The following is a 16060-nucleotide window of genomic DNA, read 5'->3' on the forward strand; positions in this document are numbered from 1 at the left end:
CTAGGGATACTAGAAATACAAGTCCACTGTAAGTCAGAAGTACTGGTACACGTCTGTTACTACTTTATCTAAAAGACCAACATGGTCCATTCAAAGGATCAGTGGCACCTTTGGAAACCAGACAGAGAGCATAGCTGCATCTTTGCAGGAAAATTCTCATCCTCACACCTATTAGAATCAGAAAAGGAGCACCCAATTTATTGCTGCCCCTCACCTGGACGGCTGGCTGCTTATTTTCATTGCTGCTGGGAGAGGTCAGCCCTGTTGCCTGCTGCAGAAGGAACTGTCGTGCCACTTGGAGAGCCTGGAGTGAAGAGATATGGAACAAGAGGAAGGGGAAGGGGAAAAAAGTTAGTGTCTCTTTTTCAGACTCCTATATTTACACACGAAGCAGCCTTATACTGAGCAGACTGTTGGTCTACCTAAGTCAGAACTGTCTATACCAGGGTTTCTTAACCTTGGGCCCCCAGATGTTGTTGGACTAACACTCCCAGAATCCCCAGCCACAAAGGCCATGTCTGGGGATTCTGGGAGTTGTAGTCAACAACATCTGGGGGCCCAAGGTTAAGAAACCCTGGTCTATACTGTCTGGCAGTGGCTCCCCAGGGTTTCAACAGGTGTCCTTGACAGACAACTGCTACCTGGAGATGCCAGGGATCTAACCTGAGATCTTCAGCATGCAAAGCACTTGTTCTGCCACTGAGTTACAGCCCCTCCCCCAATGCAAGTTGCTGGCAATCTTATACGCCATCAACTTTGAAAAGCAATTATTGCTCACATGTTATCTGACCTGTCGGTAATACTTGCCAAAGTGCTACATTTTAAACCATACGACTGGCAAAGCAACACCACAAATAGCAGGATCCCCTGTGAAGCCATGCATTTCTGTTAGCATTACTCTTCCACTTGTGCTAGAGGAGGAAAGAATATATCCTCAACACTGGTAAGGTCAGGGTCCAGTGAATGGTCTGGAAATCTCAAATGCTACAACCTTCACAAAAGCAAAGCAGGCGGAGACATTATCAGCAACCTGGATGGAAGACCACTGGGAGCCCCATGTACGAGCAGACTATATCAGAATAAATTTTTAAAACAATTTAAAAAAACCCAGAAGGATCCCAAGAAACCAAACTAAATTTCCTGCTTTGATAGACTCAGTGATGTTTTCTTTGTGCCCATTTTCTATTCAAATCCCTTAGCAACATTGGGATGATGTAGAGTTAGGGGTTAAAGCAGTCATCAATGGTTTCAACAGAGTAGTGAGTAAAAGTCAATAAGGCTATTCTCACAAATAGCCCTACCTGGGCTTGAACAGCCCTATCTGGGTCAGGCTGCTCATGTTAAGTGCTGGGATCAGGCCCAATCCTGGTGCTGCTTTGCCGGGCAGTCCAGGTTTTTAACCTGGCCTAAAAGGGAAGAGGGCACAGACATGCCCTCTTACCCCAGGACGTGGTCGTGTGGCAGCACGACCACCCCATTCGGGCTGCTGGCAGCCCAATATACCATAAAGGCCAGGGGAAGGAGCACTCTAGCCTCTAGAATGTCTTCAGTGCACCATGTGAGCAGCATAGTGCATTGTGGGCTTTCCGGAGGCCGGATGTCCTTCCCCGGCCTCTCTTGCTGTGCCGCTCACCGCAGCAGTGCCCATGTAGGAGCACGGTGTAGCAAGCAGGGTGGGAGTGGTGAGCATGTAGGGGAAGGCAGGAGCTATCCTGCCCTCAGGAAAGAAGGTTGTGTGTACACCTTCAGTGTAATCAGACTAACTTTCAGTCTTAAAAGAACTGGGAATTGCTTCATCTAGTCTAAGTCTTCCTCTGCTTGATGGAGTGAAGGCATCCCAGAAATCTAGTCTGCATATGAATGCAAACTGTGACCCAGGCCCTCCATGTGTCACAATTCAGCATTCTGGCCACTATTCCTGTAATTACAGTACTAAAAAACATACTGCTGTATTGTGGAAATTGCCAGGAAGCTGCAACTGGAGGACCGAGTTATACACAGGTCTTTCACAGATGGGCTTAGTATGTACGGCAGGTTGACAGCATATGGCTATGGATCAAAGTCTGTTGATTGTCCAGGACAAAATGAAGCTATTAAATTAATAAGCAGCTTTTATCTGAATAAAGAGAAGCAAAGTTGACCTTCAATCTACTGATGAGAGCAGTTTAAAGAAGAAGTCATGAGTCCCCATGGTTAGTTCTTAAAACGAACAGGTATTGGTTTGGAATATTCTGCAACCCTGAAACAAAAATCCACAGACCTGGTCATCTGTGGAGAGTGAAATTACCTCCCAGGGCCTAAACAGAAAAATCCATTTTTCAAGTGTAGGTCTAGTCAGGCTAGTATGCTTTGTAGACTTATCGGCAAAGCTAATACAGGGAGTCCCCAGCTTACAAAGGGGTGGTGTTCCAAATGTCTGTTTGTAAGTTGGATGTTCATAACTTGGAATGCATATAGTTCCTATGAGGGACAGCTTGTTTGTGTGTGCAGATTGGCATTTGTAAATTGGGGGCTTCATTAATTTAATATGGTATAGAGCTTTGTTTGTAAGTATGGGTCATTTGTAAGCTGGGTGTTTGTAAATCGGGGACTGCCTATATTCTGGGTATAGCATTTTCATTATCCTCCTGTTCAATTTGAGTTCTTGACAGAACCTAAAAGTTAAGTTTGCGTAACACATCAAGCGGCTAGTGCATCTACTGCCCTCAAGTAGGAGTGGACTAGATTATCCAAGTCTCTTGAACATGTACACAAATTAATTGTAACATCTCCTAACATTTCAAGTGACTAAGGAACACCAAAATAAAAGTGAACACAATTATGCCCCTGAGCCTTAGCTCAATATCACCTGCATAAACATGACTATAAAATGTGGAGCAGGGAGGAAAGAAGTGGAGAAAAAGAAAGGTGTGCATGAAGACATAAAACTCATAAAAGTACATGAGAAAGAAAAAAAAATGCACTCCAGTGTGTCAGATCAGAGAGGCTGCACCCCAGAGGGGGGACAAAAAACAACAACAACCCTGTGCTTCCATGGAGGAGAGGGGTTTCATTCAGGAGCCAAGAACAGGCAGCAAGCAGAGAATAACCTCTAATACAAACAATCCTGTGGTATCAAAAGCGGCTGCTCCCAAAGCCCCGCTTCCTCATACGTTCCTTATTTTTGCTTTGAGAAGAATTTCAATTTTTTTTGGGTACATTTCTGAACAACAAAGTCATTGTAGCCCTGCCTGCAAGACAGGTTTTTATTACAGCACAGAGACAGGAGGAGGGAGCACAGGGGTAGAGGTCGACGGGTCATAGCCCAGCTTGGCGGTGCTGCAAACAGCATGTGGGTTCCACTGAGCTGTCAACACCGCAGCCGTAAATCAAGGCTCTGGCTTCCAAAGGGCGGCTGTGCTCTCCCCAGTCAGCAGAGGCACTTGCAGGGTGTGTCCCAGAGAAAGAGCCGCTTGTTAATTTTCCACATTTCCAGCTATAAAGAACAAAGTTACTTTCCGTCAGGCATTTAAACCTTACATACTGTACCGTACTCTCTCTGTTTAGAGGAGCAGCTGATTTTCTACACATGGATCAGATTAGTCTGTGCACACTTAGCCGTATGCAGCATAACTGCATACATCGCCACATGTAAATGCAAGACAGAGATCACATTGTTGTAGCTATGAATAAGACTGGTGCACAACTTTAAAAGAGTGCACAATAAAGTTTTGTAATTTAAATATACATGAGTGTAATGCAGAATTGAATACACTAGTGCAAAGATATCTACAGGAGTTTCACACCAATCACACCTCTGAATGTGTCTCATACCTAGACCCCATCTAAGATCATAGTAAGAATCAGATCTCTACAAATACAGTAACTTCACCATACACAGAATAATTACAAACAAGAATGTATGCACTACACTACATAAGTAAAAAGTATATGCAATACTTAAAGCATATTTTAATGTTTGTAATGTTCAATATAATCTGTGAAGAATGCTGCTTATAGGTCACAGATATACTGTGTATTTAAATATAATTACATATTGAAAGTACAGTGTGTGCATGTATACATTTTTCGGATGGACATTAAACATATCTCATTTTAAGTTAAGTCAGTGCACAGATGTCAAAATGAGGCACGTTTCACTAAACACTAAAAAGTGCAACTTTTAACCTGTTACATACAGGTTCAGAAGCAGCTCACTGCTAAAAAGCAGACAAGATGCTGATACTTTCCCCATCACACAAGCATTCCTAAAAGCTTTCCAATAGCACTATTAGACACACAATGTAACTACACATCTTGCATTAAGAAATGCAGCACACAGCCAATATTAAAGAAAAACTCAAGATTGAGCTTAAAATACATACAGGGCAGGTAACCACCAGAATTGCATTTAATTGATATTTGTGTGTGTGTGTGTGTGTCTGTGTCTGTGTCTGTGTGTGTACGTACACACACACACACACACGATCAAAAATACCAGAGGTTCAAAATTTAAAATACTAAAAGCTAAAAAAAAAGTCACATGGAAACATGAAAAAAGATCAGTAGCCAATTTTTGCATTGCTCTGAAAGTAAAGTTCCCTTGGATTTGTCTACTAGACAGGCATCAGGCAACATGACAAAAGAAAATAGTCACAATGAAATCCCATTCAAAATTCAACAGGTTTAAAGTTTCCGTTGCATCATCTGGCTTCTAAATACCTGTGGCAGCAGCTCAGACAGACTTTTACCCACTTCCAAATGTGTACAGAACAGCCTGCTGCCCTTTAACAGCTTCCATTTTGCAGCAACTTTTGCCCAAGGACTGTGTTTCCCCAAGGAACAGTAGATTTGATTGCAATTCAAAAGGGTTGGATTTTATTCATGACACCGTTGTACTGACCTGCTGTGTGACCTGGATTGAATCCATTCAGCTCTGTGGCCTCATTGACTAAACTGTGGGCTCCTATAATATTACTGACCTCACAAGGAAAAACACAAAAATGCAAAAGGTAGGTTCAAGGATCATTGTGAAGTACTTCAGACAATTTGACAAATGAAGAAACACAAGCTCAGGAAGAGGTGGCAACTTCTCTCGGAACACAGAGTAAGCATCAAGCTGTAGTCTTACAGGAGTCTTATTTCACCAAACGCTCTGACAGGAGCCTCCCAAAGTCTCCAGCACTTTATAAAGCCACTTCCGAGTGTTGTTGTGGATGAGGATGGTGAGTGGGGATACTATTTTTATTAAATTACAATTTTTTGCCAAAGTTTGCCAAGAGGTGTCCAAGGCAAACTCAGGAGAAAAAAAAGAGCTGTGCTACAGGACAAATGCCTCACTGAATGGAAGGACAGCTTGCCAGATGAGATGGCGATGCCGCAGCTAGCTGTATGAAGTCTCCAATAGACCCCATTTTAATTGCATTAGCTACACAACAGGAGCTTTGTTCACAAGGGGACAGTAGGGACAGCCCTCTGTTTTATGGGCTTTGGGAACCCTGTAAAGTCTGTGTGAGTTTATTAAGCTGGTAGTGGCTTGTGCAAGAAGAATACGGCTCGTGACGGGTGCCGGAACATGTCAAGAGGGCACCAAGCCAGGCTGGTACGCAGGAGGCAGCATGAGGCCCGCTGCTCGATTAAGGGGATGCACAGCATGGTGCATGAGAGCCAAGGGAACTGCAGACCGAATGTAAGAGGCCCACCCCATATGAGCTCTCAGGGGGAATTTCATTCACTCCCTGCTGACTCTCTCACTTTGTTGTGCTCTGAAGCACGAAATTACAAGATTTACAGGGAGAAAATGACATGGCCTTACAGTCTCACACTGGGGCCTCCCTGAGACAACTATGCAGCTCACCCACAGAAGCCTGCACTCCCCCCTGCACCTCAACAAGGCTACAATCAGGCATGGGAGAGAGAGAAATACTCGCTGCAAGGAGGCAGCAACATGGGTGGCGGTTAGTGTTTTTCCAAGACAGTCAAACTTTTTGTAAGCCACTTCCAACACAGTAGCAACACTTCCCCACAATTATTACAAATAAAACACAAAACCAATCAAAGATTTACATTCTTATGGACAGCACTCTCTTTTCTAACCACTTGACAATAAGGAAACTGGTTGATCACTTCCAGTCAATTTAGAAAGAAAGCCTTCCCCCGCCCCACCCCCACAGTGTGAAGCAGGCAGAAACACGTAAGCATGATTAGGAACCTTTCATTTCAGTTAGGCAGTTGCAATATCGATGAGAATCAGCACCCTAATAGCATCAACCTATAGTTCAGAATAGGTAAGCTGTTAATTTCCTGCCCCGTTAGGTATATAGAACAAACAAGATGCTTTCTTCTCAAGAGTACACAGATAACAGCAATACCCTGACATGGAGGTAGAGATTAGGGATGTGCACGGAACCGGTTGTTCTGCCGGTTCGAAAGTGGCAGGGGTCTCCCTTTAAGAGCAGGGGAAGGGTGCACTTACCTCTCCCACCACTTCCCCCCTGCTGGCATCAGTTTTTTAAAAAGCCCATCGGAGCAGCAGCATACCTCCCTGCCACCCCATTGCCCTCGGAAGTCGCTTCTGGTCCTATCTGGAAGACGAGGGCAACAGGACGGCAGGGAGGTATGCTGCTGCCCCAATGGGCTTTTTAAAAAACCTGATGCTGATGGGGGGAAGAGGCGGGAGGGGTAAGTGCACCCTCCCCTTGCTCTTAAAGGGAGACCCCCGCTGCCTTCAAATCGCCCTGCCACGGTTCCGTGCACATCCCTAGTAGAGACTGCCAGGTACTTGAAGTGCTGTTCCAGAAAACTGTTGTATCACACAGCAAATATATACATAGCCATTACTAAGTAGCCGCGTCAATGATTTCATAGGAAGGCAGTGTAGAAATGTTAGAAATAGTGGCTGACATCCCACACAGCAGAATATCGGCATTAGGGAGCCACTGTAGGGGTGTGCACAAAACTGGGATGGCTGGTTTGGTTCGAGTTTGAACCAGACATGAACAGAACCTGGCATGTTCGGTTATGCCCCCCCCCCCCCCAGCTGGGCTCGCATTTGACCTAATAGGGGTGTGCACAAAACTGGAGAGGTTATGCCCCTCCCCCTAACAGACCCCCCCCCTCGGCTTGGCTCACATTCAAGCTGATCCAGAGGTTCTAACGAGAATAATTTTTTTAAAGAACTCACCACCTCTGGAAGACACTGCTGCTGGCGGGTGGAGGGTCCTCCAGCGGTTCCCCTCCCCCCACCGGCCTCCCCCAGTCTCAAAATGGCCCAGTTCTGGTGGTTTTTGGCCCATTTTTGGCCATCTTCATGCTTACAAGGGCCATTTGGGAGGACGCCATGCAAGCGCACTGGCCATCTGTATGACAGGGTCATGCAGATGGCCAGTGTGCATGCATGGCGGCCCCCAAAGTGGCCACGGCCAGCCTGAAGAGGTCAAGAATGGGGCAGAAACAACCCCAAACTGGCCCAAGACTACCTGAACTGGGCTGTTTAAGACTGGGGCTAGGCTGGCATGGGGAGTGGGAATGTCTGAGAATGTCCCACAGCTACAGCAACATCCCCCGGAGACAGTGAGTAGTTAAAGTTGTTTTCATTAGAACCCCTGGTCTGGCTGGGGGATGGAGGAGCGAGTTCAGCTTGATGGCGAGCACTTGAGGCAGCCAGGTTCACTGCCAAACTGGCTTGAGGTTGAGCCAATTCCCACATCCCTAACCCACTAGGGCTACTGCACAATGTGAAAGGCAGTCCTGATGGCCTTGCATAACAGAACAGGTGTGGAATCACTTTCACAGCTTCTGTGACCGCCCTGTCGAGATTCTGTGACCATCCCCTACTAACTGAGCAGTCCCCTGCTAACTGAGCAAAGAGGCACCTTTTAAAAGTGGCAATTCTCTTTATTTAGCAGGGGGAGAGCAACTGGCCCTATACAACCCCAGCACAGCATCCCTCCAGTGGCTCATGTCTTTTTAACATTTCTTTTTTAGACTGTGAGCCCTTTGGGGACAGGGATCCATTTTATTTATTTATTTATTTCAAACAAACAAATTTATTTCTGTCTGTAAACCACTTTGGGAATTTTGATTGAAAAGCAGTATATAAATATTTGCTGTATTTGTTGCACCACACCTTCAGGGCTGCCTTTCATGTTGCACAGCAGCCCCAGTGGGTCCCTAATATCAAATTTCTGCTGCACAAAAAGTTAGCCACTAAAAAACAAATAAATAATAGTTGCTGGGGATACAAGCACTTTGTCAGTAACTAGTCCACCACTCATGAGGCAAGCCCACTTTCCCTAGGACTACTTTGCTATGCAGGGAAAATGCAATGTCACCACCAATAACATCTCCAGCACGTATTATCCTGTCTTGAAGATTGTTGTGCAAACATTACTGGCACTGATGCTTGCAATGTCACTGGCGACCAGCCACACACTCCTCTCGGTCCAGTCACTGCATAATATTTTGCAATGACTGACAAGATTAGATTTTCTCTAAAAGCAACACACTTTACACTAAATCAGTACACAACTACCTTGTGCACATCCTCTCCAAGAAGTGCCAGACACTAGCAACTCTCCACTTTATCAGAGCAATGCTCCTGCCACTTATTTATTTCAATATTTATTCGTTTTAGCAAGCAAGCACACAAAGACAGCCAGCATAAGACAACAGATCAATACAAAATAGAAGACAAAGGTTACTCAGCACAACAATGAGCTAACTGAGCAAAGAGGCACCTTTTTAAAGTGGTGATTCTCTTTATTTAACATAGGGAGAGCAATTGGCCCTATCCACCCTCCAGTGGCTGTTGCTGGTGTCTATCTTATGTTTCTTTTTTATATTGTGAACTGTTTGGGGACAGGGAGTCATTTTTTAAATTCATATCTATGCAAAAGTTCACTTTGAGAACTTTTGTTGAATATTTATTTTATTTTATATAAATAGTCATCATATTCGTAACAATAATGAAAAAAGGAAGGGACAGACAATTAACTCCCCAGTCATTATTTACCAAACAAAATGAACCCAAAAACCATCATAAAAAGTTTTTACAGAGATGGGAAAATTTAAAAAAATGTAGTTAGCCTAACAATTATTTTTTAAATTTAAAAAAAAAAATCAATAATCCATGAACTAGGTGTGTGCACGGAACTGGTTCAGGCAGTTCAGTTCGAATTCTAACCAAATCTTAACTGAACCGCCAGTCCACAAGCCAGTTTGATCCAACTGGCCGATGGTCCAGGCACTTCAAACTGGTATGACCCAGTTCGAAGGCTATGTTTGTAAAGAGGAATCTGGTGATTCCTCTTTACAAGTGAAGGGGTGAGGGAACCCTTTCAAAGTGTTCTAAGGGTGGCTGGAGGGGCAGCGAGAAGGCACCTTGCCAGCTTCATCATTGTAAACGGTGGTGGCAACTCCTCTAAACCCCACAGGTACTCCCCTCCAGCATTGCGGGCTGGCAGCAGCCCGCTATCAGCCTCCAGGGATGCTGGAACCAGGCCACTGCCAGCCCACACCGCTGGGGGGGAGACGCCAGTGGGGTTGGGGGGAGACGCCACCACACAGCCAGTAAGGTGCCCTCTCGTCATTGCTGCCCCCACAAGGCCACCCTTAGAATACTTTTAAAGGATTCCCCAATCCCTTTGCATGTAAAGAAGAATCCTCACTGGATTCCCCTTTAGAAGTATAGCTCTTCAACCGGGTTGAACTAGTCTATATTGGACCATGCCTGGTCAAGTTTGAACTCGACTACCTTTTTTCTTTCCTTTCCTTTTCCTTTTTATTTTTGAGGCTGGTCCAGTAAAGAGTTTGAAACAATCGAACTGGTTCTGCACACCCCTCAAGTGAACACAAAACAAGCCTGCCAGTTTTTCAATTTTTCAACTATTTAATTATTTATTTAACTCTCTGTGCTATCTACAGCAAACAACTCCCCTCATACTGAGGGAGGGGAGGGAGAGTGTGTGCGCACGCAGACATACAAGTGTATGAATGTTGTATTTCTTCAATTTCCCTTTCTGACGTTAAACTGGCAAAGCTCTACAGCAGCAAGAAACTCCCCATCCTGTTACATGGGAAACTGATATAATGCTATGAGGCATTTGGGAAGGATCACATAAAGACAATACAATTTGGTACAGGATTGCAGGACTATCCCTACAATTTGTCTAAAAGTGTAAAATTTGGAAGGACATGGCCTAGTTAAGCCCCAGTACTAAAAGCAAGTGAACTTTTTAAGTACCTTAGAATCACTTTCTACACTATGTGTATAGCCAAGACAAGTGGTCAACTCTGGTTATTTCAAATACAATCAGGCACATTACAGCAGCTTTTAGATTATTGGCCTTGCAACTTAAGATCATAGGAACCACAATCATGATTTGACATTCACTCATGTAACAAAATCAGGTAGTCATAAATAAGTTCAATTAATACATACAAGCCACATAAAAGGACAGAACCTGTCCAATAGTCTTAAAATCAAATTTAGATAGAAATAAAACTTTTTTTAAAAGTGAACTGAAGGAAACAGCCAAACAAATTTCAATATAGACAAGTAAAAAAAAGATTGCAATACTAATAACACTTTTTAGGGAATAGTACCCACTGACATTCCTTTGAGCTTTTGAGGGGCTGGTTTATCTTTAAGGGATAAGTCTGTGTACGCATGTGTGTTATTTGCCAGGGCTAGCAAACCCCAGTGTTTTTGTTTGTCCCTGCCTGGAGGGGGTGTCAGCTAGGGCTGTAGGAGGCCCCACATTCCTTTGACATTCCTTTGACCCACAACCTGCGTCTCAGTTGGAAGCCTACTCTCTACATAAGAGGTGAAGGACCGAGAGCATAGCGAACAGGGATAGCAAACAGGATGTTGGAGTTTTGCAGGAATTTAGCAGGAAGTGTGCGGGGGAGCCTGGAACAAGCCCCTGTGATCACAAGGAGTCTGGTGGAGAAGAGAACGCAAGTACAAATCCCTCCCTCATATTCTTGAGAAAGGCTGTTTGGACAGTTAAATAGCTGATCATTACAGTTAAGACCTATCCTTCTAATAAACTATCTCTAAATACTGTAAACAGCCAACAAAATCAGTATGAAGATAGAAAGTCAGCAGGCGACGGGGCACTTCCCAATGTATTGCACAGAGTGCCACATGTATGACTATTTGCCCCATGGGCAGAAGTCATGGATGTGTGCTCAATGTAATGAGCTCCTGGCTCTCAGGGAACACATTTGTTCCCTTGAGACCAAGGTGGTGGATCTGGAGAAGCTCAGAGAGACAGAGGCATGTGGATGAGACCTTCAGGGACATGGTAGAGACTTTCAGGGACATAAATATGCATACAATTGCACTGTCAAGGGAATTCTTTGTAATTGGAGTAAGAATACATTTGAAAGTAAATAATGAAGTCTTAAACAGAATGCAAGAGGAGAAAGGTAACAGAACTTTGAACAACCCTAATAGGCTGGGAGGAAGAAGAGGCAGAGGAGAATTGAAAGAACCAGTGATGGAAGAAAAAGAGTATGGTTAGAAATAAGAGAAAAATCCCATATACCAAAAAAAAAATATTATTCTTTCCTTTGTATGATTCTTGGTTTTCCTCTTGATGGAAGCAGAGGATAGATCAAGGAGAATATGAACAGAATACTGCTACTATCAGTTAGACAAAGAAAATAAGAAAGTAAACTAGTTTCTGCTGAGTGGTAAAAACAGAAACCAGATTGGTAAAGATAAAAAAGAGAGTTAAATATGATATTGAGAGAGAATATATTGCAGTTTACAAATGAACTAAAACTTCATGATACCTTCTTCTTCCTTTGTTAGCTTTATAATAATTTGTTTAAGAAGAAGAAAGAGTAGGACCAATAGCACAAACACAAGTCTTAAATGAAAAGAAACAAGACAGAGAAAAGAGGAAAAACAAGAAACAGAATGTGCCAGAGATGACCTACTATCAGAAATAGGCCCAGTTCAGACATACAAGTTAACTGGAGTTAAGAATGGCTGAGGTTTCAGTTCTTAACTCCAAATTGTGCCACAGGCATTCACCAAACCGTGGCCAGCCAAACTCCAGGTGAAGGAGAGGGGAGCCCCTCCTTGCTGCCCGGCCACCAAGGTACATCCCCTGCCACCTCTATGATTGGAGTTCGCAATAGGCACCTGGGATAGAAGATCCCCGCATACTGGGAGATGCCACGGGGACCGTGTAGACAGGTTGTCTATGCCGGAAAAACATGGCCTCCTGGGCCAATGAGGGGTCACCAGGATCAGGTGGGCCTGCTCTCGGATCAGCTTTCTGATGACCATGTTGTTGATCATGGCCATCAAAGGATAGGAGAAGAGGAGACATTTGGGCCAATTGGTGTTGAGGGTGTTGATAACTTCTGCCATTGGAGAGTGGTATCTTGAGAAAAAGTACGGGAGCTCGTGATTTAGAGGAGAGGTGAAGAGATCCACTAGAGCAGGGGTAGGGAACCTTGACCCTCCAGCTGTTTTTGAACTACAAGGCTGGGGGTGATGGTAGTTGTAGTTCAACAACAGCTGGAGGGCCAAGGTTCCCTACCCCTGCACTAGAGGCTCACGCAGGCATGCTGAGATAATCAAGAAGTCTTCCAACTGGAGGGCCCATTCTGCCGAGTCCATCATCCTTCAACTGAGCCAGTTGGCTTGATCATTCTCTGTCCCGCTTAGGTGTTCTGATGTGATGGACAGCAAGTGAAGTTCCACCCACTGGAAAAGGTGGTTTGTTTGTTTAGATTTATATACCGCCCTTCCAAAATAACTCAGGTTTCCTCCATCAGTGCTCTGACCTCGTGCCCCCTTGGCAGTTGATGTGAGCCTTGGTGATGATGTTGTCTGTCCAGAGGAGCACATGCCGTCCTTGAAGATGATGTTGGAATTCTAACAGGGCAAGTCTTGCTGCTTTGAGTTCCAAGTAGTATATGTTCCTGTTTGCCTCTACCGTGACCAAGAGCCCTGGGCCAGAATGCCTAGGCAGTGAGAGCCCCCATCCCTTCAAACTGGCATCCATGGTTCACTGTGATCCGTTGTGGAACGGTTAGTGGTAGGACATTGCTCATAGCCAGAGATATTCTTAAGGTAGGAGCCGCACGTCCTGTCCTCAGGAGATCTTAATTGATTGTGCCCCTAAGTAGTTAGAATCACCCCTGACACCATCTGGGTGACCAGGGCGTCAATGCAGGGTACTGCCAGGAGGGAAGTCACATCCTGGGGCAGGGAATAGTGGTTTCTGGGATAGCTGCCTACTGGCGGTTGCTGCCATTCTGCCAGCATGAAAGCTGCTGGGGAAAGGGACCGTGGGAGATGGGGAGTCAGCAGCAGGGAATACATTTTGAGCCAGATTGGTAGCCTCTTGTACTGATTCTGCCAGGGCCACATCATTGATGGCTCTTTTAGCTTTCGCTAATAGAATATCAAAATCAGAGGACAAAAGAAGGTGAGCAGATATTGTAGATGGCTGAGCTACCTCCCCCTGATACTTCCCCTTCTTCCTTGTCAGACCTGTCTGGAAGGTGGGGGTGGGTGGGGTTTGAATCAGTGTCAGACTCTGGTTCAGATGTGGGCTTGACAGGCACCTGGTCTCTAGGCTTGGCTGGTAGCAGGGGAAGCACTATAGGTAGGCTAAGTTGTGGTAGAGGGGGAGGTGGTGCAGGGTGGGCTAAGTTGGGTGTGCAAGGATTAGATAGAAGAGGGTGGGATGTTTGGGAAGGGAGGGGGAATCAGAAGAGGAATAATGATGTGTTTTTCTTTTTTGTTTGCCCCCACCAATTTTTGCTGTAGGAAAAGGCCATGCTCAGATGGTGGAATAGCTTCCATCTGTGGACTAGGGTCAGGAAAGGAAGACGACAAGTGTTTTCTGGGTAGTCTAGGTCTCATGGGTACAGTGGGTGCTCCTGGGTCTTGAGGTGGCATCGCAGGTGACATGTTTAAGGCACTGCACAAGGCTGAGCCACCCACCCTCCTCCTTAAATAGTCTTAGTCAATTGGCTACATCAGGTGGCACAGTCAATACTGGCCCTGGAACACAGATTGCAGGGTTACTTACTGGGATCTGTAGTTTGATGCTCAGGCCTGATGATGGAATGTCCAGTGGGATTCCCAGAAAAGCCTCCATAGGTGGAGCTGAGATTTGGTCACTAGCAGGCTGATTTGGCTTGTCTGGCCCAGTTGGAGTTGAGGCCAAGCCATCCTTCTCATGGAGCATTGGATTTTGGTGCGGGGGGGGGGGGCAGCATGAACCAGCCAGTTCCCCCTCAACACCAATCACCCCAGAGGTGATGTTACTGGACACCAGGGAATTGCCCACATGGCCCTGGCAGTCCACCCGTTTTTTGCTGCTCTACGCTGTGCCACTTTTCAGGGGCGGTTTGGTGCACCTGCATAAATCTTTAATAAGACACTCAGAAATGGGCAATCTTGTCTTTTTCAGCAGCTAAGCATCCTCCTTAAGGTGCTTGGATTTTTTGGAGGCTTTTTGCAGACTCACGGCTGCTTCATCTCCACGTATGGAGGGGGACCGGTGAGAGCAATTTTGCTCTAAAAGGCTGCTGGGGAGTGGGCTTTGTGGTCACAGAGGGACCTTCAGAAAGGACCCCCCCCCCCAGAGATACTCAGCTTGTGTTCTTTCCATGAGTGGAGAAAAGGGAAACCAAAAGTAAAAAGACTCAAACAAAGGGCTATGCCAAATTAGTCAAACTGGAAAAGAAAAAAAGATTTGAGGGATCCCCCCCCCCATTAAAAATGGGCTTAGGCCGCTCCTTTCCCACCCTGGCACAATCCAAGGGGAATGGGGGCAGGGGGAGAGATAAGAGCAGAAGAAAAGAAGAGACTAGATTTGAAGGCCTAAATTTGTAAGAGCCCTTTCCATATGCTGTGTTCCAAGTTATTACTTCACATATGGACTTATATACATTTGCAGTTTGTCCATGTGTTTGTTTATATGTATATTCACTCTTTGCTATAATCATTTATTTACTACTAGAGTTCAAATATTTGGGTATGTGAATGCGTTGAATTGTTGTCAGACCATTGGTACTCGTTCCAGTTTACTGGATTATTGATTCTAATATAGCATCTTGAACTTGTTTCACAGATATTATTGCCTTTTTTCCTCCATATGAATTTCTGGTTATTTTTCCAGTATTAGTAGAGGTTCCGCTACCAATAGTCATTTTCTGGTCCCTGAACATTACCTTTGCATGGTGTTTTTTCACCCTATTTCCCCTATTTGGCATGCATCCCGCTTTTTTGCCATGTTCCAAGTGAAGACAGGACTGGAACTTGGGTCTAGGCACCTCCTGGCAGCAGGAAGTTAAAACTACAATGATGTCAAGCATGCACTTAACCCATAATGATGAGCTCCAGCACAGGAGGGAAATGCCAGCCACTTCAACTAAGAACTGGAAGAAGTGACTTGAGGCCAGGTTGAAGACCTAGTGTTTGGCACTGTCCGAAAAAAGCTGGAGCACTTTGTGAAGACATACACAGGTAAGACAGGTATTAAAATAAGGTGGTCTTCCTTTGCTTCTAGTCTCTGGCTTTGTAAAGCGTCTGGAAAAAGCCACAGAAGTTTCCAATGAATCATCTCTACAAATCTTTATCATATGCACATAATATATTGAGAGCAGCACCAAACGTTTCTCTTCATCCAAGAGTTGTACTTGTTCTCTTGGTCCTACTCTTAATTTTTCTTAAGACAAATTGCTATAAAACATCTGACCACATCAACCATGACAGGGGAGGAAGTTGTCCAGGACCCAATAACTTATTACCTTTAACATTTAAAGCTAGAAACTAGAATCATTTCTGGATAACTATGGTAAGCTGGAGTGCTAACAAATCTGATTATGGTGGCCCACCATAATCAGAAGATAAACTTGAAAGAATGTAGGTGGCTTTAATTTATTAGTCTGTTCAGATGTAATGGGAAACCATGGTTTTTCATTACATGAATGCTAATTCACCAGAAGATGTACGCTCCCTCTTTCACCTCTATTGCAGTGCTGCAATATGAACATCCTGGTTTGTTTCAATCATGCCTCCACAGCTCACATGAAGCTAGGA

General features: G+C 44.8%; 1 protein-coding gene across 5 annotated transcripts in view; it reads right to left on the reverse strand.

Moving 5' to 3' along the window:
- The window catches only part of FOXP4 (forkhead box P4), a 222889-nt gene that overhangs the window by 129087 nt on the left and 77742 nt on the right, over nt 1-16060 (reverse strand). For all 5 annotated transcript variants that reach the window (XM_053244009.1, XM_053244007.1, XM_053244011.1 and 2 more), the window contains exon 3: nt 215-304. In XM_053244009.1, the coding sequence (XP_053099984.1) occupies nt 215-304 (90 nt within the window). The remainder of the gene's footprint in view (nt 1-214; nt 305-16060) is intronic.

The sequence above is a fragment of the Hemicordylus capensis genome, chromosome 4 (genome assembly GCF_027244095.1).
Source record: "Hemicordylus capensis ecotype Gifberg chromosome 4, rHemCap1.1.pri, whole genome shotgun sequence".
Lineage (NCBI taxonomy): Eukaryota > Metazoa > Chordata > Lepidosauria > Squamata > Cordylidae > Hemicordylus > Hemicordylus capensis.